The 25,543-nt window shown below is 44.3% G+C and overlaps 1 protein-coding gene across 1 annotated transcript in view; it reads right to left on the bottom strand.

Annotated features, from left to right (window-relative positions):
- The window catches only part of myo1d (myosin 1D), a 101,470-nt gene that overhangs the window by 23,442 nt on the left and 52,485 nt on the right, over nucleotides 1-25,543 (bottom strand). The window contains exons 17-21 of the mRNA XM_047609252.1: nucleotides 16,150-16,373; nucleotides 15,320-15,458; nucleotides 14,752-14,856; nucleotides 14,473-14,586; nucleotides 4,982-5,136 (exon numbers count right to left, since the gene is read on the bottom strand). Of these exons, the coding sequence (XP_047465208.1) occupies nucleotides 4,982-5,136; nucleotides 14,473-14,586; nucleotides 14,752-14,856; nucleotides 15,320-15,458; nucleotides 16,150-16,373 (737 nt within the window). The remainder of the gene's footprint in view (nucleotides 1-4,981; nucleotides 5,137-14,472; nucleotides 14,587-14,751; nucleotides 14,857-15,319; nucleotides 15,459-16,149; nucleotides 16,374-25,543) is intronic.

Genomic DNA, 25,543 nt, shown 5'->3' on the forward strand with positions numbered 1-25,543 from the left:
AAAAGAGATCGATGAGAGGACTTTCTGAGAGCCTTTTGGGTACACCATGACCTGGATGACTGAGAATCTCCACTGAGCCACCGTGTTTAACAAAGGGTTCACTTTTATTGACAAGCCCTGCAACACAGAAAAAAAAATAGGGAAGACCTCAGGGAAGATGTTGTTTAAAGCCAATAAATTGACTTGAGGCAGGAGGCGGACGGGAGAGTTTTCTCTGCAATGTTTAGTCACATTTCTGAGAGGGTGCACATCAGGCCACGGCTCGGCCAGTATTGCTTAAGTCATCAGATGAGAGCTGAGGGGTTTAAAGGGCTGGATTTGCAGTAAACGCAGAAATAAACAAAAACAGAGATTAGGACTCGGAGAGACTAAAAATAAAACTCTCTCTTTTTCTGCTTGAGAACTTGCAGAAATCGATGGGAGAGGGGAGAATCTATGGAAAAGGTCTTTTGGGTTGCCGGGACCTCTCATCGATTTTGTGGAGTTTATGCGCGACGGATCGAGGGCGTCTACTTCGCAGTCTTGGCAGCAGACTGTTGGTGTGCTGCCGCCGCGGCTGCGTGGCACGCATGTCAACACACGCACCGGAGAGAGGCTGAGAGAAGAGCGGGGGGTGGAGGGGGGCTGGCTCCGTCTCGTCTAAATATAGGCCTCAACAGCAGCGCGGGCTTAAATATTTCATAGCCTCCTCTCCAGAAATGAAGAAAGAGGGGGCGCCGGGGGAGAGAGTGGGAGAGCTCGGGAGAGAGGATGAGGAAGTGGAGGGGGTACAAGGGGTTTTAGGAGAGGCTGAGATCAGTACAAAAGGGGATGTGGACAAAAATAGTAGGCAGGAAAAAAAAACATGAAAGAAGGAGAGGAGAAGGGAGAACGAGAGGAGGGAGGCTGGAGGCATAGGAATCTAATCCCTCCCTCTGTTTTATGTAAAATATGCACCAAGTATTTCAGAATTTCTCTGCACAACTGCCGCGTCAAGCCCCGTAAGAGGGTTATCTTCTCACTGGCGAGTCGCCGAAATCTCCCAGTCACTTCGCTCCGAGACCGTGGCGCTGATAACGTTCCGTGCGACGCCGTCGCAAGAATAAAAAAAAATCATAACGGAGCAGGAAATATAAAACAGATTAATGGCGCGCAGATTTAGCAGAGAGCGCCAGAAAAACAAACGCCGTCAAGCATCCGGCTCCGGCCGCGACAAGGAGGAGGGTTTATTCCCGCCGGCGGTGTCGTTCTGTTTTGGCCCCGGCCGTCACTTCGAGGAGGATGAAGTGTTGCTTTGTTGCCGCTGTAAGCTGCCCTCCTCGCTCGCCGCTATTGTGCTTATTGTGCACTGTGCAGCGTGTTGAAGGGGAGATAAAGGTTAAAGCCGCATCCAGTGGGAGCGGCGGCAGCAGCAGGACGCTGCGTGCCAAGGATGGTACGGAGCGGATGCAGAAGCATGAGACCGCGGGGCCGCCTCGCGGGGGATGCCTCCTGGCGCACGCGTGCGTGCACACACACACACACACACACACACACACACACACACACACACACACACACACACACACACACCGCGTATATTCGCACGTGCCTGTCGTGCCCTTTGTTTGTTTTACACATTGATGGATGAATCTCAACGCGGAGCACACGGAGGGTCATTACATGAGGCCCAGCGGAGGCCTTTCTCCGCTCGGCGCCTACAGAGAAACGGGCTCCACAATGGAACGAGATACCATCACGGAATAGCAATGATGGAGTACGTGCACACCTCCTTCACACACACACACACACACACACACACACACACCAAGATAAGCAGATGCAGGCACATCTGTCAGCAAATGCTCCCCCCCCCTCTCTCTTTCTCTGACCAACACACAGTGAAGCGCACACACAGACAGACAAACACTAACGCACAAATCAATACGTGTACCAGACTATTGTGGAAGAGTCGATTCAATAATTGGTGATCTAAAAAACAAATAATGTTTTATCATCGAAATGAACTGAAAAGGTCAACTGCCGACACCGACGATGTCTTGGTTTTCACTCAAAAACGTCGTGGCTGCAAACGCTGATCCGTCGTTCATTTTGTATTTAGCAAACAATTGCGTATTGATTACCAGAGTGAACGCAGGGTTACCTACACTGATTCAAAGCTTTTTTTAATTTTTATCTGGAGCCAGAAAATGTTCTCAAAGCCGATCAGAGATGAGGATACCTTCAGGCTTGCTGTATTTGTGAAGCGTCTTAAGACAATTTGTATTGTTACTGACGCTATACAAATAAAATTGAATTTGAATTGAATAGAATTGAACTCATCTCCTTTAAATACAAATCCTTTGAGTCAGGCTGTTTCTATCTCTATCTTTACCACTTAAACAGAAGTATAAGTCAAGAACACCTAAGAACTCTTAGTTAGAAATCTTGCGTGACTGGTTTCGCGCAGTGAGATGAATCGTTGCGTGAAGGAAATCCAAGACACGACAGAAGCTCCAACTCCGAGGTCACCATCAGGTTTGAAAGGTGATTGGATTTAAAAACGATTATGACGGGGAAGAGCTGCGCGAAAGCAAAAACACATGGGAAATGTGTCAACTAGAGGCATAATAGTGGGGAAATACCATAAACCTCTGGATCCATCCACAACATACTAGAATAAAACCAGTCGTATCGTGTTAATGAACACGTGTGTGGCCCAGAAGACAATGACTGAAACAAAAATGATGGGAAATCTCAATCATAAGTACATCTGATTATTTGGATTTTATTGGCAAATCTAATCCAAATAAATGCATTGGGCTCACAGAGGGACGAAAGTTTCAATTGGAAAAAGCACGTAATGGTAGGTCACCTCCACCTGAACATTTATTACATGTAATCATTTTTTTCAGTCAACAAACACAAACCTGGAGGACCAATGATTATTTATTATAATAATTTATTTGTGTGTGTGTGTGTGTGTGTGTGTGTGTGTAGGAGTATTGCACTTTTTAGACGCTCGAGCCTGCACACGTGCACATGCACATAATTATCTGAAGGATGCTGGAAGAGGAGCCATGACGACGGCTTCCTGTCTGTGAGGAGTTCAACCTTGTGCCAAAGGACACGTTGGTCGGTTTGTGCGTGGTGACGAACAGTAGCACGTGACAGCGTTTTCCTTTTGCTTGACTCACAGGCTCATTTTAACTGTCCTCTTTAAACTCCGGTTCAGCCTGATGTTGAAAGGTAAGTAGGTGTTTGTGATGGCGAATGAGAAAGACGGGCCGACCTACTGCAGCATGACTAACCTGCTGTGGACGGAGCTGAAGTGAGATTAATTGAGCTCGCGGAGGTTTTAGAATTTAATCAAAGGCTTCACCTTCACAGAACAAACACACTCGCGTTTGGACAAACACTGTTCTCACGTGTGTCTATAACAGAGGTGTGTGTGACTCGTCCTGAAGGGACGAGGATGTGCAGCAGTCACTCTGAAGTGAACCTCGGTTAAATAAAAATAAGTGAAAGCAGGATGCAGGGATTTAATTCAACTGCGTCGTTCTCTTCTTCGGAGGCTGGACACAAAGTTAACACCAGCCTTTATCGTGTCCTGAAGACGGAATGAAAATTAGGCTATAAGTCCTTTTTGTAACTGGCCTTCTTGGTGACTGAGCATCTTTTACAGAAACTTGTTCTCAGTCTGATATGAGCAGGACTAGGTGTTCCTGATGCTCCTGATGGTTATCGAGAAAGGCAAGCAGAGCTGCTGCAGCATAGCAAACCTCATGTTAACTTAAGTAAATGAATTAAGATTTGAGCACTTTAATCAAGGGTTTTACTGGGCACGAATCCTCAGAATAAAACAGGTTATCCTCAGTTAGAAACGTGGAAAAGACAGCTCTTAAGTGTTTATATAAGAAAATGTTCATTTAAGACTTTATAATTAGGAGTGAAATTTACCTTTACAACGCTTTCTTGATAATGAAGGAGCCGCTCAAGGCTCCACAAGAACAGAAATATGAACAAGAACAAAGTTCCTTCTGGCCACGTCATTTATACTTCATAAATGTAGAACTCCTGGGAAGTCCACATAAAGCCCTTCTCACTAAATATATCCTTCAGGTTCTCATATTTACTCATTGCCTCGGACAGCTGATCCTAAAAACGACCCATCGCTCAACTGGACAACGGCTTTTCAGCATTAAACACACCCACTTTCAGTTATCTGACCGATCACAAAATAGTGTCGGACACAACAAGAGAAAAAAAAGTTCTGTCTGGATGATGTGGTGAGATTAAGCCGTGAGAAAAGAAGGGCGTTCTCATCTTCTCACAGCCCTGGGAGAGACAACAACTTCCACTGTAACAAGTTTAAGTCCCTGTCAAAATTGGCCACCTTTGCTTTTTAGCAAAAACTATCCAGACGACGACTTTTAAAGTCACGCGGCCAATTACCGAGCCACTGCAGCAAAACGAGACCTAGCAGGTGAGCTATGATTACTCGCTCCTCTATTAGCCAGGGGACTCGCTCGCCATCCGTTTACAACCTTTTATTTTGTATTTTGTCTAAAAACCAGCCTGACATTTCCTGTCCTTAGCTTCCTTCCTCCATTAGAGTCGTATTCCATTCCTTCCTCTCTGCACACAGAAGTCTGACCCAGCTGTGACCACGTACTCCATCTACCCCAAGAAACGTCCTCCCACAAGTCACACAGGTCAATACTAAGCACGTTGTTATTTTGGACTCCATGCTGCTGCTGCTGCTGCTGCTGCTGCTGCGGCGGCTCATCTTTTTGAGCGGCAAGTTGAAATGAGGACAACATGATGATTATTACCTGAAAGCAGTCCTCTCCACGGAATAAACAGGCCGAATGAGCCGGCCTCTACCTTCACCTCTCACAAGCAAATCAACAAATTATAGTGCGAGTTTTTTTTTTCCGAGCCGCTGAGGACATTTCGGCAGATGAAAAAGCACCTGTTGCACGCTACTTGTTGGCGCCTCTTCTCTCCCCCCGCCGCTTACCTTTTGAAATGGCTAACCAGGGTGCCGACCAGCTCTCCGATGCGGCTCTCATTGGCAGGCACCATGCCCTGCAGGCACACCACCAGGTCCCTGTTGTCCTTGGTGTGGAACACAACCAGCTGGTCCTTCCCAGGGGACACGCTCAACCCTGTCATCTGGGACAAACGGAGACACACATGCGGTTAAACACACAGCAGATAGAGGAAGACGTAAAAGCTGCAGCACGTATAAACGCAAATGCAGCACATATGATGTGAAGCACATGAATGACATGGATTTGCTTTAGAAAAACACAACGGGCGTGAATTCACTCGGGTTTGCTGCATCGGGCTACAATTCATCATTTCTCACTTGTGTGGGAATTACAGAAAGGCGTCTCTTGATTAACTGGAAAGGGAAAATATATAAAAATAGAACCTCATATTTCATTTAAGTGTTTTTTTCTTGTGAGGGACAGATACACTGAAGGACTCAAGGATGCTCTGTTGTCACTCTGACCAAGTAAAACACAAAAAGAATAAATTGCAGAACGCAGTTCTCGGTATCAACAATAAGATTTGTAAAAGGTTTGTAAAAACCAACAGAACGATGATGATTAACAAGCAACCTTGAGTCTCACATTTGTGCCGTACAGCAGATGTGTGGTTTAGCGCGGTGATGTGGCGCAAGGCCTCCCACGTGGGGGCGCGGCAGATACGAGTCTCATGATGCACACTGCCTCAACAATTTCCAAAGCACTGCCCAAGGTTCTGTCCACATGTATCACCAGATGAGTGTCAGTGAGCACTCATTAAAACACATTTCAGTTGTTAATGTTACGGCTGCAGCCCTGCATGAACTGGCACACAGTGAGTTCCACGGGTCTGTGAAGTTGTCCAGGTTATGGTGCATCTAAAAACAAAGACAGCTCCAGACAACTGGACCAAACAGCTCCAGCCGCCTTTGTTTCGGCTTTGCTTTTAGATTAACTCCAGAGGGCGGGAACATGAATTGACAATGTTGTCTGTGCAGAGGATGTTTGGCAGCTACAAAGTCTGCAACTTCCTTCTGATGTTTTTCATGTGTTAACAGCTGGTGATGATGTATAACTCAGTGGAGCCGGACGGCAGAGACTAGATGGAATATTTAATAAAAGTGTCGAAACTTTAAAAAAAAAACAATATTACAATGATTAAATTCTAGTGGTTTCTCGGCCGGGATGTTGATCACTCAATTATTAATGGATATTAGTGGTTAGATGGCAGAATTTGGTCCCTGACGCCAGGACGTTTCACAGTGTAAGAGAGTAGGAATAAAAAAACTTAAACCATAGGTATTCAACAGGGGGTCCGTCACCCCTAGGAGGGTCCGTGGATGTCCAGTCGGGGGTCGCAAAGTATTTGGTTGACATTTTTTATATATATATATATATATTTGTTTTTTTATTTTCCCCACAAATTTAAATTTCTTTAAATACACATTAAGGTGAATTGAACATATTTTAGTGAAGAGGTAAATGGAAGCAGAAGAGGTTATCTTTCATTCATCACCGTAACCTCCAACTCCCCACCAGTCATTTAGGACTGAATAAACCACTTGGATGAGTGATGAAACATATTTAATAAGCCCTACAAGTCTAGTGGACCTTGTTTGAGGCTGTTTTTGGATCAGAAATACAGCCATACTTTGGAATTATCATGTTAGTGAGAAATTAAATTTAAACTTTTTTACAAATTTTTTACCAACTCTTCATAAAATAAAACTATTCTGTATTTGGCAGTAAATTACTCAGTGCCTGTATTAAATTTAAGCTTTTTTTTTTTCTTCTCTTACGCATGAAAGCCTGGTACTATAAAAGCCTTGGATTTGTCTGGCTTTTTATTAATTGCCGGAACCATCAACAATCTGGGTTTTTGGATCAGCTGGAATTGCTAACAGATATTTTCTTTGGCCCTTCGAGGTTTGTTGTGCAGTTCCAATTACTGAGCCGCACTGAGCTTGATTAGAATATTTCCGGAGTTTACACGCCGTTGTCTGAGTCTGCAACTTCTTCTTCGAGAAGAGACAGACAACACTGCCATCTGTTCCAGCCATCTAGTTTTTCCTCTTAGCAAACATAGCTGAGGACCCTCATCTGTCTTGTTTGAATAATCTCAATTGGAAGGAGGGTATAAACAGATTCATGAAAAACCGGTCTATTCAGCCTCACTACCATTTCATTTCCACGTTATCAATTCTAATTCTTGTGAAGGCCGTGCATTCTTTCCATGCTGTTTTTGTTTAATAAGACCGTTACACACTTCTGAGGTAAATTAGTTATTGACTGACAGCATGGGATAAAACCCTCTTGCTTAACAATCTCTAAATAAAAAAAAAAAGGAAAAAGAAAACGGCCAGTATCTGGTGTCCATTAGTGTATGGGATTCCTTCCACTTAAGACAGAAGTCAGCTCTCGGAGTAATGATTTATTGAACACCCTCCCAAAGGACCAATCTAATTTTTCCAATTAGAGCCCCCTCCCCCGACAAAACCACATACCAGCGGAGAGCAGCTTGGTTAAAAAGAGAAAGCTGCGGTTGGAGTGTTTAGCTTTACAGGTCTAAGAGCAGACACTGCAGGAAGAAACCAATACCTTCACAGGTAAACACACCTCAGAAGGAAAAGGAGCTTGGCCTTATGGCTCATTAACTTTCCTCTTTCTCTATTTTATTTATTTATTTTTTTAAACCATCTGTCATCTTCTGAGCCGAGCTTTTCCCCGTCCCCCTTTTTCATTTCCTCCATTAGGTCCTCAGACACTCATTCCTCTCTTAATTTGTCTTTCTGAGGTGAACTGCAGGCAATGAGCGTTGAGGAAATAGCCGCAGGGCGGGAACATTAGCGGCGTTCATCAACGCAGACACAAATTCTCCATCAGCGGAGGAGTTTACGGGAAGGAGGAGGCCGCGTTTCTCCTAAACAATCCTAAACAGCCGGATTCCTCGGCCTCAACGTGACGCCCGTGACTCCAGAAGCAAACACTCCACGTAATCACCGTGAACTGACGCCTCAAGCCGCGCCTCTCCGTCTCCCGATCCAGCCGCAGTTAATTACAAGGAGCCGATTACATTTCCATTTATATTAAAGGCTTAATTGATTGGAACGGCAGTCACTGTTGTAATGAGTTGGGTAATGATACATTCTGATTCGTTTCCTTGTCTCATTTTTTTTTTTTTTTTGTCTCGATTCACCAAATGACTGTGAGGAACGTATCAGCGAGAGTCATTTATCTGCCCAGCCATCTGTTCAGCTGTTCAGTCCGAGCCACAAATCTGACAAAACTAGGGGATGTTGACACTTTTTTTTTTCTACTGTACGTTTAATTGGCCAAGACACCCAATGGTTTGCTTTCCCATTTTCACTCATACTTGAGGCCTCCTGCACTCTGGGATAATATTGATCTTGCAAGTGCATCAGAACTCACAGCGAGCTCCGGGGTGGTTATAACCGCGGCTGGACTTAATGTCTTATATGTGGCACGTCAGATGAAACAAATACTTGATCGATGATCGGTTTTCGAGCAAACAAAGGTTTTATGGTTTTCCTTGTGTTAGTGACAGGGAAATGAAGGTTTTTAGGCTGTGGAGGAAACACCAAGTTTAAGGAGTCTCTGCATTTTCACTATTTTATGATGTATAATGAATAATTAAAAAAGAATATGGGCAGTTTATTAAAATGATTCATCTTTGTGATCTCAACAAATTAAATAACATCTTTTTATTTCGTATTCTAATCCAGCAGCAGCCTCCAGCACTGTCAGACGAAGCCAAAGCCAAAACTTTACACAAGCAAATTAAGATGTAACTGAGGGTTTGCCAGAACTCCTGTTTTTGAAAAATGCACAGTTTTAAAACGGCTCTGAGCCAATACAAGTTGGTGGCAAAACTCCGTGTCTGAGCGCTGAAGCCCATACGGAAGTGCAAAAAAATGCAGTTCATAGAGTGGCCACTTGGGGCTGGCTCCAAAAGGGAGCAAATCCCCATAGACCCCCCATGTTAACCATGTTTACAGCTTGGTTCAAAAAAACGCCATGATGGGTTTGTCTATTGTATATACAGTCAATGACACACCCTTATAAGGCCCATGTCCACTCTCTGATGAGTCACAACTGTTTTGGAGGCACAACATTATGAAGCTGGTCATTATGTTATGCCTGATCGCATACAGGGGTATAAACAATGAGATTCCTCCGTTCACCATGTAAACACTGCATCAGCAATATCACCCAAAACTCAACCATTTGCCAGCGCCTTTTGTTTTAATTTATGTGACCATGCAGAGAGGAGCACAGAGCTGTTTGTCAAGTGCTCTCTGGTCCGACTGGTTGTCACAAATTGGACAGCAGGTTTAGCCGGTGTATTCTTAGGGGAGCAACCTATTTGTTATATAACACCTCCCAGCAGCCTGGTACAGATAGAAGGGGGCAAATAAGAGCATGAGCCAAGACCGGGGGCTCTGTGACTAAATGAGGATAATGCAACAGGGAGAGTGCCTGTTACGTTGGTGGCGCAAAAAGAAAACAGTCTCCTGCAAGCTGCCTCCGAGATGCATGAATTTACCGACACAATTCTAACACTGCATGTCCATCTTGGTGTTAATAGATCTGATCTACTATGAAAACTGTTTTTTTTGCATTGTTTGGTCAAAAATAAATGAAAAACGTATTAATATTTGAGCGTATAAACAGAGTGTGTATTGTCAGGCTGCTGCTGCTGGTGGTTTATGGTTGAGAAGACAACATGAGAGCAGTGAATGGACGAACGGATGAATGAAATAAAAAAAGAAAAAGGCGAGAAAAAGCACAAGGAGAAGACGAGCCGGAGGGATCTTTAAAAAGCCTCACTGGTATAAAAAAAAAAGAAAAGAAAAGAAAAAGGGAAGGGAGCGAGTGCACATACAGGAGACCGATTTGTGCACATGCCTGAACGACACCAGACATCAGCTGATCTGCCCTGCCGCTCGGTATCCATGACAACACTGTCTCCTGGGAAGTTGGCATGACAACAGCGGGAGGAGAGAAGCGGCGGCAGAGGAGAGGAGGAGAGGAGGAGGAGAGTCAGCGGGGAGCGGGGTGAGGCGCGGATGGGTGAGGAGGGGGGAGGGAGGAGGCGGAGGGGAAGAGAACGAAAAGATGGAAAAGGTGAGAAAAGCGGTGGCATGAGTCACCGATCCAGAATTTATATTCCCCCACTTCTCCCAGAGTGTTTGTTTAATTTCAACGAGAGATAAATGATCTCACTTTTTGCCGCTCGGGCATTAATTGGCTTATAAATCCTTTGGCAGGCAGTTGTTGTTGGCTCCTCACTCCAGCGCGAGCCATCTATCAGCTCGGCGGGTTCGGCCCACCCCCGGAGCAGGAGCAGCAGTAAATACAGAGCGCGGGAGCAGCCAAGAGGACGTCGCGGCCTTAGCCTATCAGCGCTAATCAACAACGAGCTAACTGCTCTCCCCTCTGTTTGACCTCCTCCGATCAATAGCTGAACGTCACGCCGCCGTGGCTCTCAGCGTACGTCTCCATCGGCTCCCACTCACCCACCTCCACCTTTCATTCAACCCTCCTGGCATTTTTTTTTTTTTTTTTGCCCTTGACCAATTCACTCACCCCTGCAGCCCGACATATAATGCTATGTTCACACGTGATCACCTTCTCTACACAAACACAGTGTTAATGAGGAAGCTGGTAGAACATTTTTCAACATCAAGTTCTTCTTAAAGTTCCGTGTTACCATTTTTGAGAAACCTTTCACTTGCTAAACGTGTTAATTACATTTTGATGAAATGCTGCATCGCTACCGTGGCTTTGTAGCAACAGACTTGCCAGGTTCAAATAAATGAAGTTTACCTGTTTACTCTGACTTTTTATTATGCAAATCCTCTTTGAACCCCTTGAGCCACAGAGAAGGGACTGCAACATAAACCGGGTATTTGGTACCAATAAGGCTGTAACTTAAGAAGGTTCACGCACAGTCTTCTTCATTCACACTCCTGCAGCCTCATATTAGCTTAATTAAGGATTTTGTCCACAGTGAAAAAAATTATGAAGTCACTTCAGGGAGCTATTTCTTTGCCGAGATTAAAAATTCTTTCAATCCACACATTTGTATTTTAATAGAAACGGTCGGAGTTTTAGAAAAAGAAAAAGAAAAAGCAAACAATAGCCAGATGTTACTGTGGCCTGTGATTAGTTGGATCTGTTGTGGTGAGGAGCCAGCTGAGCTTCTATTCTATTTAATTCTTCCATACAGTCTGGCATCAGGAGGCGAGTTTGAAATTTGAGCCTCTGCTCCTTCAAGGTGGAGATTGTTTGGGCATCTTTGTGAGGAGGTTCACTGGGTTCAACCGTGTGGGAGGAGACCGTGAGGTAGACGCAGAATTCACTGGAGGGATTACACATCTAATCTGGGAGGGGAATAACCCGGGATCCCTAATGACGACCTGTAACACGTTGCTAGGGAGAGGGACGTCTGGCGTACGACCGGACGCTTTTAGCGCTTGTTTAGTAGAGTTTACAGTTTTTCATGTTTGTAAAGTGTACTTATTATGTGCTTATGTTGCTGAGATTTTTTTCATGTTCCCACACTGTACTCCTCACAGGAGCATAGTATGGGGGTTGTTGTTTTTTCTCCTCCCCTCTCCTCACGTGACTCTGTATTTCTATTTACCATCTCCGTCTTCCTGTCCTGCCTACCCCCATTTTGTCAAAGTGTATGTATGTTGTGTATATGTATGGACGGGTTGATGGCTAATTACGCTGGTACTTGTACTAGTGACAATAAAAGGATCATATCATATCATAGTAGGACCAAGTTTGTTTTTTTTTAACCTGTGCCATATATTTCCTGCATCCTCTCATCTTACCTCGCATTTGATTAGTGTCGCGCGAGTGTGCAGGGAGATTTGCTCCAACTCTGAGAGCAGCGTCAGCATTTTGAATTTAAAAAGTAATGACGACAGAGGGGAGCTGAATAAAAGAGGGAAAATTCTGTGGAAATACCACAAATCTTAGAAACACTGGCAACATCAGTTTCGTGAAAATCTCTTTCATAACTGAGCAAGATAGTTGAGAAACTTAAAAATCTCTAAATGAATCAACATTTAACTGAATCCTCGTGAAATGGAATCAAATTTGAGAAGCGACGTTGCAACAGTCGCACAAGAGTTTATCGGTTAAAAAGTGTTAAAAACAGCTGTCTCCATACGAATAAGCTGTCTCTAAACCAGTGTGTCCCTCATCACCGACGACCCCCCGCGTGCTTTTCATAAAGGGACCGAGCCTCATCCCCGTGTGTCACTTTCTCTGCGACTGAACGATAACTAAAAAATCCCCTCGACTCATCCCGCTGTCTCCCCCTCTCTCTCTCTCTCTGCCGCCATCTGTTTGGGCGCCGTCTCCCCCGCTTCACTTCCAGATGCAGCGGCGCAGGATTCGGGCGCCCGTCTCCCAGCTCTCTAATTCCCTCTTGTCATTTTGTCACGTTGAACAACGGGGAATCTTGTCACAGTTGTCACTGCACACACCGGCCTCGCATCTCACTCATTTCACCCGACGACAGGGGCGGATCTGCCTCGGAGATTAATGCATCACACCTCCACTTCCTGTCTCGCCTGCAAGGTCACCGCTGCGGATAAACCCTCAGAGCAGCGTTTGAGCGAAATACAGAGACAATGGTCGATTTGAAAAGCTGTTTTCTGAAAAGGAGATTCAAATGAGAGGCTTTTACTCCTTATTGAGTTCTAATTAAACCAAATACCAAATAGCTGTCTTCTTGTTAAAATCAACACTACATTCAGTACACTTATACTCCACTAATCCCCTCATTACAGTAACGCGTTTAAGAAAAGCGAGGCCCTGACGTGCGTCCCCAGAAATATAACTATACGTCGCAACGATGTGAAAATTCTCCCTCCTTCTCCTCAGACGTCTTCTCTCTTTTGTGCGTTACAGTGATAAAAGTAACTGCTCTTAAACATTTATCGGCACCGTCTCCAACATGAGCCGCTGCCTCCCAGTCGCCACTGTTTGAAATTCACACAGAAACTCAACACAGAACTCACACCAGCGCACAACAACATGGGCCACATGCATGTGCTACGACATAGCTACACAAGTATGAGCCAAACTAAAGTCTATGTCTGTCTCTCATAGTCACTTAGAAATTCATTTAAATGATTCTACCTCTGCGCATTTCTCAATATCAGTTAAACGACTATGAACAAAACTGAACAGATTTTAAGACAAGAACAGCAAGACTTCCGCATGTTGGTTCATATGAAGCTGTGGCCTGGAGACGGCTTAGTTTAGCATAAAGTCTCAGAACAGTTAATAAAAAAAAGTTCATAAAATCCTATGACCAGCACCTCTGAAGCACAACATTCATGTGTTTGATTGGGCGTTTTTTTATGGTCTAGTTATGGGCACGAGCAGAGACTGTCCATGTCCATACAGCAAATATGGACACTGGTAGCAAATCTGCACATTTCTAAGCACGTTTGGATGATAAGTACTTTTAAGGAGGCGCTTAAAAGCTGAAAAAAGTGTAGAAGTTCGTAAGATCAAGCTGAAATTAAAATCTGCTCCACATGAACAAAAAACAACAACTTCAAAAGGGATTTCAAGCAGATGGAGGAGAAATGAGAATAAACTTGAATGCCACGGACTTTGAATGTAACAAAATCAAGCAGCACGCAGCACACAGGACACGCTTGCCATGGAAACAGGCTCCGGTGCCGCGTGCATGTAGCGGCGCTAATCGACCTATCGCAGTGAGTGTGGGAATTGAAACCAGCCAGTGGCTGAACTGGAGGAGACTTTTGCATGTTGACATGTTTCCACAGAGTAGCAGGCAGGTGGGATGTGAAAGACAACAGCCGCTTCCACCAAAGCTGGAGGAGGTCAGTGGATCTGGTCCACTGTGGTTTGTTGTTTATCAACTTGAACAGGATGTGCAGGAGGAAGCTAAAACCAACTGTGTGTTGAAATGTTGGCCTAAGTGATTGTTTGGTCTATATAAGATTAGAAAGTTATTGGAAAATGCTTTTCAAATATTCAAATTTGAGATAATAAACATCTTAAACAGTGCAGTTACTAAATTTGTTAAAGGTCAAACGGTTAATAAGAGTGGACGTGGGACTGTTTTATAAAATGAAATTAGATCATTCAAATGTTCAACCGTTGAAAACATCTTTTATCAGTCCTTTGATCTAAAACAAGGATTCTATGATCTGTGTAAAACCATGGATACCGTAACTAAATACTGCACATAGAAATGTCAGCTTTATTTCTAATCTGTCCTGAGGTAATAGAATTTATGGAGTTTCAGTTAGAAGTTGATTAAGTGTTCAAGGTGTAGTTCAATTCAAATAAAAGTCCGTCCACACTCAACAATGTCTTCTGCTACTGTTAAACCAGTAAACAGTATGTAACTGATGCTGCATTTAAATAAAAGAAAACAGTCAAAGGAGCGTTGCCCTACGTTGTAGAGGGGGATGCTCTTCATGGGTTTGTACTGCTTCAGGGGGTCCAACTTGTACAGGTGGCGGTCGGTGATGAGCACGGCCCGGTTCTCCGATTTGTGGAAATGGTTGATCTGGGAAACACAAAGCCATTACTCATTAGTCACCCGGCAGGACACAGCAGGGCGTGCGCACGCTAACGTCCACACGCCCCGCAGGGAGACGGCACCGGCCAGGAGGAGTCGGTTCTTTTTATTCGACTGTGCACACGGACGCACGTCGGGGCCGTTAGCTCCTACCTTGCGCACGTCGCAGGAGAACAGGAGCCTCATGAATTTGTCCTTCCGCTGCAGCTCGCTGCAGACCAGCGTGAAGGAGGACGACGTGTCGGGGCTGTCTCGCTTCTGATGGGACACAGAGATCACAGGGGAAACGACGAGTTCAATCAAGTTAACTCACTGAAGATATACTGACATCTAATCCAGGTTTAAACAGCTACTCTGCAACAATCCTCTTCACAATAATAAGAGGGAACAACACGGTGCCTGGTGACATTTGTACCTCTTGAATCATGAAAATGTGAACTATTTTAGAAGCCGTTACACTTGTAAACGTGCTTTAGATGAATAATGATAACCGTATTGTATAAGAATAAATGAAGGATGGAAGCCAATATTCTAAAGCAGCTATAAATTTTGAGTGAAATCAGGAACTGTCTGATGAAAAGGTTCAGTCAGCATCATAAAGTATTAAAGTTCAATATCGACATGATGCAAGTGGCACACACACACATCCAAAGATGCATTCCCAAAGCTGTGCTTCTTCTTTTTTTTTTTCTTTTCTCGGTGAAATGGGTCTTTTTCTCACCAGGTAGTTTCCTTCCCAGGCTCTCTGCAGCCCCAGGTCGGCCCTCTGGCCCTTCAGGGCCTCCAGGCAGGCTACCTTGGCCCTCGCTTGTATGGCGTCCTCCGGAGAGAGGCCTTTGATCAGCGTCCATGCCCACCACCTGGAGGAAAACGCATCCACACAAAGAGCAAACTAAGAGGAGGAGGAGGAGGAGGAAAGCCAACTCTCTTTATGGAGGGTGAAGCAACAAAGCCTCGAATCAACAGTGGTAGGTGGTGGAGCGGGGCTGCGGCAGACCCCGTACCGGAGCGGAGTGCACTTATCGGCCTTTCACTCACACGTCCTGACAGCAGACATAATTCTGTAGGAGGGCTATTTTCTAACTGTGCCCGGCGTCAAGCAGACAAAAGAAAGCAAACAAACAGACGCGGGGATGAAAGGCGGTGACGAGTCTTTGATGAGGGAGGAGTGGGGTGGGGGGGGGAGAAAAATCAATGCCCAGTGTGAGCCCGAGGCAGAAGGAAACATGTGTAAGCTGCTTCAAACGGACTCATCTGGATGTAAAATTACACTCGAGGCCGTGTGTTGTTTCGTGCGGTTGGGGTCGGATTCACTTTTAGTTCAGCCAATTTAGGAAAGTGTTTTTCTTCAAAACGCAGCAATTTAAAAACATTTTCCCCCCGAACGGGGTCCGTCCTTTGTTCTCAACGAGCTATTTGGGAACGGCTCGTCAAAATTTTAAAATGCAGCTTCACTTCGGGTTTGAACTGACGCGGATCAGCAGCCGACGCGCAGGAGCCGCGTTGAAATGGAAGATGAAGCTCTCGTTTAGATGAATCTTGTCATCCTACCTGTTGTAGATGCTCTTGAGCGCCTCCTCAAACTTGCGCAGGACTTTGGGGGGCGTGGGCCACTTGACGTGTCGGCCGTAGTCCTTCATGGATCGCACGTTTTTGAAGCGGCGGTTGACCTCGCGGATGTAGGACTTGACTTTGTAGCGTCGGTAGGCCCGCAGGATGATCAGGGCGGCTCGCATCCGCCGGTATCGCATCCTGGCTATGGTTCCCCTCCACACCTGGAGGCACGGGACAACACAATGATACGCAGATGACACTTTACTCTTTCAGTGTTATTATATGAAAGCATCGTTGGATAAATGCTTGTCTAAATATAAGTTAAGTATGTCTATCATACTCGACTGTGACCAAATAAAATCCTACAAACCTGCTATATAATGTATTCAAGTCAGGAATTACACCACAGTCCAAAAGTTTGGAGTTCTATGTATTCTGGGATGTATTTACTGCTTGATCAGACTTTGCTTTTATTGATGTGAACTCTTTCCCTCAGTTTACCTTTAGGTCCACATTGATGTTAACGGACCATTGCTGAATAAATGTCAGCAGAAGAAAAGAAGGGCTCAGTTTTAGAAAATGTGCAAGAGTCAGAACTTCAGTGCAAAAGCAAAAAAAAACAAAAAAACATCACAGTTTGCATTATTCTCTTTAACTCCTTGGCTTTTGAGAGTCTGCGTACTAACATCCCTTGTGGAACGAATGCCTCGTATAGGCCGTGCTTAAAGCTAGAGGAGGTTACTTTGAAGATAGAAAAACTCAAATACCAGATAATCATAGTAAAATGTCTCCTGTCGTCATGATTATTTTGATGCACGGTGTACCGATGATACTGTGATCTTTTATGTACAAATCTGATCTTCCTTCCAAACCTTTGGCCTGAAGTGTGCGTCACAATATGGAAGATGAAGGTGAAAAGGTTGATTTATAACCATTTGTTTAGGATCCAGAGTAGAGACGATTTAAAAAGGAATGGTCAAAATCCAACATGTTGACTCTTGACAATCTGGTATTTTACTAGACTCGACCCAAGACCCTTCGTGCTATGATTAAGCTCCGGCAAACATTTACCAGGTCAATCAAACTGTTTGATGGGATTTATGCCTCGAAAGACAGAAAAGCAGCAGCGATGAAATCATACGCATTGTGTACGTGGAGTTGTTTAGAACAACATGGCTCCGATTGGTTGTCGAACCATTAAATTATTAATAGAAGTTTATTTTTTCTCACAATGATGAAACCAACCTGATGTAATAACACCACTGTTCTATCATTACATTAACAAAGCTCCACAAAGCTTCCCACTGGAAACTTTCTGTATTTTAGATCAGAATAAAGATGTGAAGTCAACAAGAGCTACAGACAAAGAGAACAACAACCAAGTTAATCTCTCCTGGCTCTAACTTACACGGAATTCATTTTCAAACCTTTATGTTCATTATTTCATCCCCACGTGGGGTAAACAACAACTGACAAGTGGCGAGACAGAAACATGGAGGTAGCAGACAGTGTTGGGAGTGTAAAAGTAACGCAATTACTGTAATGCATTACTTAATGCGGTAATGCGGTAATGTAAGGCATCACAAAAACAAAAAAATTATAATATCTGACTAAGTACAAATGTCAGTTACAATGGATTTTAAACCCCAAATTAATTAAATGAATGAAGTTGTGTGTTTTTATACAAATTCAGAGGAGAAAAAGGGAAATTTTGCAATTTAGTGTTAGAATTTAATCTACAGACCGAGGAGCTCAGATTCAGCTCCACTCACATAGTGAACGCTACAGAGCTTCTTTTATACTTTATACTCTATTCAGCTACAACTTTTTGTAACAACTAAGATGATCAAGCAATTTCCCTTGTGGATCATTAAAGTCTGTCTGAGTCTAAATATAAATCTTAGCTCCACAGGGAGCAAAAAAAAATAAAAAGTTGTAGCCATTAAATGTATATCTCCATAGACACACATTTCTAAGTCCTGCAAACAGAAAAACCTATTTTTGTGTGTATCAGCAGATCACGGACTAAATCCCCACTTGGAGATGGATCGTGACTCAGCTGACATTTATTGAAATGACAGTCTTTGAGACGTCCACTTCAATCTGACCTTTATCAGAATCTGTCCTGTTTCACACCGGGCCAACTCAAGTAACGCAGAGAAGAGGAGGGGACCTTCTGAACTGCTGCATCAAGATATGATTTATTTAGTGGAGTATCCACCACTCACAGGGCTATTTTAGGCTTTATGCAGCAGTGTTAAAAAAAAAAAAAACAGCAGCTCAGCAATTAAATATGAATCATGAGGAGGACTAAGCTGTGGCTATAAATACGCGGGACCAGGCTGTGAGGTGTTTTTATTTCAATTTACAGTTTAACAAAGAAAAAGATTTGTCCTGAGCCATCGCCACAAGACATTATTCTGACGTATGTATTTGCTTGTTTGAGCAGCGCGGTTTTAGACTAAAGAAGGGCTAAAATAAGAAGCCTGCCTGTAATCAAACATTGGTGGAGTGGCTATCAGACCCTCTAAAACATGAATTATAGATGTAAGTGGGACCCCAGGGGCCCATAAGTCTTCATCCAGCCTCACCAAAACCCCCACCATATGCTTTCCTTCTACTGCATTCTCTGTTGCACAAAAAAAAAACACACACAGGCATCAGCTACTGCCACATTCATGCGACTACAGAGCAGCTAAATGATCCTTAATAATCCGCCGTCACAGACCTTCACAAACTCCAGGCAGACTGCAGGACATAAAGAGAAACGCACGGTAATCATGGAGATCATGAATATTTAATCTTTCGGAATGTGGGGGAGGCCGGTGGCAAAGAAAGGGATTTTTTTTTGCACATTTGCATATTTAAAACTGTGGAGGAGGCAGTTTTCATCTGACGACGACGACGAGCGGCGGCGTAATATCTGGCGGAGATGAGACGAGTCACGCACTGCTGGGTTCATGGAGGAACGCCAGCTGCAAATATATACGCGTTCATGTTTGACTCTGTGGCTGTTTTCTGATGTGAACGGTCACGTGTGAACTGAAGGAATGAAGCGAGTGAGCGATGCGTTTCAGAGCGTTAGTCGGTCACTGGAAGAATCACAGTGAGGTCAGTGAAAGATGGTCAACCACTACAGAGTTTTTTAGACCAAGTGGTTCTGCCTGAGTGGAGCACTGAATCTGACAGAAATATAAAAGATGAAGAAAAAGATCGATTTGATGTCCCGAGTTTATTGTAGAAGAAGATGACTAAGACGAAGCCACATTGTCATTGTCGCTGCTCACATTGACTTCACTCTCTGAATACTTCCTCAAATGAAGGTATATTCACTCTACTTGGGGCGAATATGCTCACAAAGGATGGATTTATTCCAGCAGATTAGACGTTAGCATGGTTATTAGGAGATAACATTCACCTGTTGGATAGATTATCAAATGTTTACACCACCCCTGGTGTTTATTCTGATTAGTAGGTGAATTCTAGTGTGTCTCCGGTTTGTTTTGCATCATTTAAGCCCTACAGGTTTATGTAACCACACACAGAGCAGCCACACCAGGCCACCGCTGACATAGCTGAGGTATCTGTCCACTCTGGACGCCGAGCGATGTGAGCTCAAATCCTGGCCTTCAGTTGACTTGGTTAATTATTTTAACCTTTAAAAGGCTAAAAGACAGAATGTGTCCCTAATAGCAGCATAATTGCCTGATAACAGGACAGTTTTATCGAGCACATTGGTATTTTTATTGATATCTTAACTCTGATAAGTCAAAAAATGACAATTATGCTAGTGGGCTAACGATATGCTACTTTTTTCTTGTCTTCTCTGTAACACAAAGCTTGTTTCACTCTGTCCAGGTTCTGTCACATCTATCTGTTGCTGCATCTTTTTAAAACCCTGAATCATTTAAAAGCTAATTTGATTACAGGAAACAAACTCGTATACAGACTTAAATCTGAAAACAAGGCTGTTTTTCTTACTCAGGCTCCTGAATAGGTGACGTAGTATGTTTTGTCACACAAAAATATAACAAAAACAAATCCGCCTGCATTCATTCAGATACAAAAACAGTCCCACTTAGGTTCATCTCGGACTGCGCCTCTCCGTCTAAATGGCAGCTGACGACCTCATCCTCCGCGCTGCACTTCCTCTAATACATCATGCATGAGCGCACGAGAGCGAGAGGAGAACGGCGGCTACATATTCATCGCTAATCGACTCCTGAGATGACTCTCACGTGTGCGGAGGGCGACGGCCGTGGGAGGAGTGAACGGGCTTCGCTGGCTTCGCCGGCTCTGTGATCAAGGTTCACGTCGGCTCTCGTTTGAATTCCGGCCGCATTCAGAGCGTTACGGGAAACGGGAGCGTGCGGCAGGTCAAACACGACTGTCAAAATGTCCCAGGTGTAAAATTTAGACTCTGAATGGGTTTAAGCCAAAATTTAACATTTGATCATATGTAATCGCATTTTTAATTTATTCACATATACAGGAACATTGAGTGGGAAGTTTTTATACTGGAGCTGAACTGATTATTACACAGTGGATCAGGTTTTCATTAAAACTGGATCTTGGCATAAGATTTGTTGTGGATGATGTGCCTGAAAAAAAGCAAATAAACCACACTGAATAATTTCAATCTATCATGCCACCATGTGTGTGTGTATATATATATATTAAACAATGTTAATAAAAATTAGTACTGGACGGGTGGGAATCTGCACCGATTTTCATTTAATTTGAATTATTGAGCTGGGATCTTAGTGTCATGATTTATGACGTGAGATGAATTATTGATGGGCTGAATATATTTCCATTAGCACCAAATGATTTGCCCAACGTTAAACCAGTCTCCTTCCTATTCTCAGCTAATTAGCCCCGTGAATATTTAACGTAGCACAAGGGAGCGGAAAACTCTACAAAATATGTATCTTACAGTGTAAATTTGATTAATTTTAATTATAAGCAGCAGCAGGGTAAGAAAATGTGTGTAGCTCCTGTTGATTTGGTGTAACAACCATAAGTATTGTTCTGGACGGATAAACCACATAAGACACTTAAGACAAAGAAGAAACCATCCTCTGGTGGCGTGAGCCTGTCGGGAAAACTGCCTTTTTGATCCTATTTTGACGTATAGTCAGCAAACATTTAGATTTTAATACACGTGATCCACAACTGGAATAATTGGACTAACTTTTCTTTTTTTTTTTGTCTTTGAAGCACAGTCATGTTTTTAAGTGTTGTTATAACAGGTTTGTTAGTAGACGTAGTTAAAGAAGAAGAAGAAGTTTCTTCTTCAATATAAAACCTGGGCTGATTATCTTCCAACGATCTCCAGTTGAATTTCTCTCTATATAATTTTCCCTATATTTGCTCAACAGATCTGTCTCATTTTAAGGATGCTTACATATATAGAAATGATCTGTTTTATTTAGAGACTTTATTCGTCGTTAGCGATGAGACGTGATCTTCGTGCTGCTGCTGCTTTAGCCTCCATCCTCCTCTTTCTGTCATATTGGACCAAACCTGGCACACCCATACACTCGTATCACACACTCAGACGAAGCACGAAAAAAAAAAACGCCAAATGAAGAGATTCCCTAAAATCTCGGTAAAGATGTCGCCCGCCTGATACCCACATGGTGCACGGGGCCGGTGCCAGATCGACAACTGTGTTTACCTAAGCTACAAGTCGCTAATTATGAGGTTGGAAGTCGAGAGGCGAAGCGGGAGAGAAAGGAGGAGGAGACAATGAATCAGATAACCGCAGACATTAACTGTCGGCGCCGTCTTCGGAGCCTCATTAAGGTGTGTGACAAGTTGGAGAGATGGCGGAATTATGACGGAGGCGTCTACCCACCCGCACAGGGGCAAACACGCTATAAAAACATTCCCCGCTTCTCCGACTGTCTCCGCGTTGACGACGGCGGGCTGATGAAGACGACACTCGGGGGGCGGGGGGGTTTGTGGATAAATCAGGGCAGTAACAAGGCCCCTGACGGTCTGCCCCCCTCACTCCCTGGGCCAATAAAGCCATCTGATCATCCTTTTAGAGACTGTGCCATCGCGGAGGCCGCCCTCACCAAGCATCGGGGCTCCGGATTTACGAGCTCATCAACGCCAGATTGGGGGATCTTTAGTTGCAACAAAGCAGGGCGGAGTGGCGGGGTTTTATTTGCAGGGGGGGGATGACTGGTTTGAAATGGATACCGGGTAAAAAGCACTCGCAAATCACACGGATAACTGGTGAGAGCAGGAAGCTGAGATGCAGAGAAGATAGGGCGCATTACTGGCTGCTGAATGCCTTTAAACGTCCTCCAACCCTGATAAAGGGCCATTAACCGAAACCGAAGTGCACCGGCGGCCGTTTAAAAAGGTTTAAAAACACCGTTCACCTCGTCGTCGCCTAGAGAGAAACAAAAAGCGTCAACGGATTCCGACGTGGAAAGACAGACAGGGCCAGGGCCGGGTCCGCGCCATCGACGCGCTCGACTGGAAACCCACCGCTGAACGCCTGAGTTTCCACGTCCCCCGGGGAAATCGAGCCGGTTTTCCAGTGACGTGCTCGATACGGGCGGGGACGGTGAAATCAAGAGTGCGTGACACAATTTAGCGGAGCTGCAACGTGCAACCGACCGCACGGCTGTCAGAGGGGGAGACGTCAGGCCGAGGCTTCAGTCAGCAGTCATTATCATAAATCAATGCAGCGGCCCGGGCGAGCGGCACACGCGCCCGGTGACGCCGGCGCCGCCGCACCCCTTCACTCTTTCCATCCTGACTTCCATTATCAAGTCATTTTAAATTTTTACCCCTGGGCTAATCTACTCTAATGATGTGAAACAAACGCGTTCAAACTGTTTTTGACCTTTGCCTTTTAATTGAAGGGGACAGCAGCGAAGAGTAAATTGAACGGTTTCGGGACGGCTCATCCATCAATTAGACGGGGGCCGGGCGAAATGGATTGGAGGGATACTTCCAGTGGTCAGCAGTGAGGGCTTAAAATAACGCACAATAAAATCGACGTATTGATCCAACTAAAACCAGAGGAAAGAGCTTTACAGCCTCAGTGAAGGTCTTGGACGTAACATTAGTGGATGCATATACTCAACTGGTTTTGTAGGATGTGCAGGTATAAATAAAACCGGGATCAACTTCAGGACCACAACATCACACTCCAATTTAGAGTTAATTACTCATTGCCCATCGATAATTGTTGGATTCATTCTCTATTTATAACAATCTAAAATCCATTACTGTTGGTGAAGTGAAAATCAGTAAATTAGAGGTTTTGTTTTGCCAGTCCTTGAATCACGTTCCTCATTATTTTGTGTGAGGTTTTGTATTCTCGTAAACACATTCTGCGTGTATTTCTGCTTGTGCGTTTTGGTTTGCATTTCATACAACAGTAGACGGCATCTGCAGAGAGAAGGGGGGATGGGGACGGACACGGTCCCCAGCCAGAATGGATCTTAAACCCTTGGGCCACCGTCTGTTCCACAGTCACTGTAAACACTGAATCCTAATAAAAGCCTCTCTATTTTTAGTGAAGACTGTGGACTTTATATAAAGATGGACACAGCCTCCGCTACGTCACCCATGGGTTTCCTGAAGAGTGGATATGTGTGTCTCTCACAGTTGCCATCTTCACAGTGGCTAATAATAATAATAATAATAATAATGTGCAAATATGTGGAATGTGAGTGGAGCCGAGGTGCCTAAGTGAGCTAGCAAGTGCCTACACCCTTAATTATGCATAACTTTATTATTTACTTATATATATTTTAACCAGTTACCAGTTTTATACCATCAGATTGAGGACATTTGTGTAAAGTAAGGACATTTTGGCCAGTTTTCACTGTTTTGCCCTTACCTTTTGGCTGTTTTAAAGCTTAAACCTCACTTTTAGGGTAAAGGTTACGATTAGGTTATGGTTAGGGTTATGGTCAGGGTTATGGTTAGGTATTTAGTTGAGATGGTTAGTGTAAGGGACTAGGGAATTCATTATGCCAATGAGTGTCCTCACAAAGACAGGCCATACACAAATGTATATGTGTGTGTGTGTGTGTGTGTGGACAGCTCCTTGAAAGCCGTAATACTTAAGGTGTTGCAACATGTTACGGATGCTGTGTTAACAGCTGAGGAGCTTCTGACACATTTTCCTGTATTCAGCCCTTAATTCTCAATTTTCAATAAAAAAAAACCTGTTCTGAGCGTGCATTATATGGCCTGTGTATTTATGGGGTTGGAGGTGGGCCGTGAACAATTTCTGAGACTTAAAAGTGGGCCCTGAGTTGTACGGTTTCTATAGAGGATTAACTCACTCTGGGAGCGCGCCTCTAGTGGACATAGTGTGGAACTGTAGTTTCTGCTAGTACAAAAACAAAAACAAAAAAAAATAAACCCAAAGCACTTGAGTTGATGCTAACAGAGAAGATCACAGCTTCCTTTTCTCTAAAATCCGCCGGCGTGAAAGTTACAAAAGAGTTAAACCGCCCTCCTTTGATCTGCTGCAGCGTTCCCACTCGTTCAGGTTTCGTCGAGGTGAAAACTTCAGAGGAAAACTAAAACACTCTGCAGGTTCACAGGGGGATCAGAGGATTAGAGATCATGTTCCGGCTGAAGTCTAACAGGAGACGGCTCGTTTCTGGACAGCTAAACTGAGAGGAGGCGGTGCTAGCTTCGCGCTAAGCAGCCTCCGTAGGATACTCCTTCTCCTCGTCGGGGAGAAGCAAGATTTAAAAATTTACAGCGCTGTTCATCACCTTAAGACAAAAGTCACACGGCAGGACACAACACAAAATAATAAAATAAACCTCTTTGGCCTTTATGGATGTTTTCATTTAGCGGCGGCCCAGACGAGCCCCCTGTGGCCTCGCTGTGAAAGCTGACTGCCCAAGAATCAACGCTCGCCACGTCCAATAAAGCCGCTGCCGCTATGTAAAGCTTTGGAAAGCAATTAATGCTGCGGCTGGGAATACGCGGGGGGGAGTCTCTCCTCTCATCATCATCCCCGCTCTGACAAGCGCCGACAGTTACTGTGATGCGGATGGCTGAGCTCGAATCTATGAAATATTCATTGGAACACAGAGGAGAAGGTGTGGGGGTGGCGTTTGTATAATTTATAACATCTGTATTTATACGTGACTCGTGTGTGCTTTTTTTAGCCACTCTCCCGGTCGCCATTTCTCATGGCGGTAATGATGGGATTGCTCTTAGCACGGCAGAGGTCTCGGCGTCTCACGAGAGAGGATGTGGAGCAATCACCGATAGTGCATCCCGGCCATCCCGCCCGAAATCAATTTCAGGCCGACAGGAATGAATGAAGCAGGAGAGCGGAGGTGAGCGCGGAGCCGTGGAGAAAGGACTCGGGGACGGTGGGATTAAATTGAGC

This window comes from Mugil cephalus, chromosome 16, assembly GCF_022458985.1.
Source record: "Mugil cephalus isolate CIBA_MC_2020 chromosome 16, CIBA_Mcephalus_1.1, whole genome shotgun sequence".
Taxonomy (NCBI): domain Eukaryota; kingdom Metazoa; phylum Chordata; class Actinopteri; order Mugiliformes; family Mugilidae; genus Mugil; species Mugil cephalus.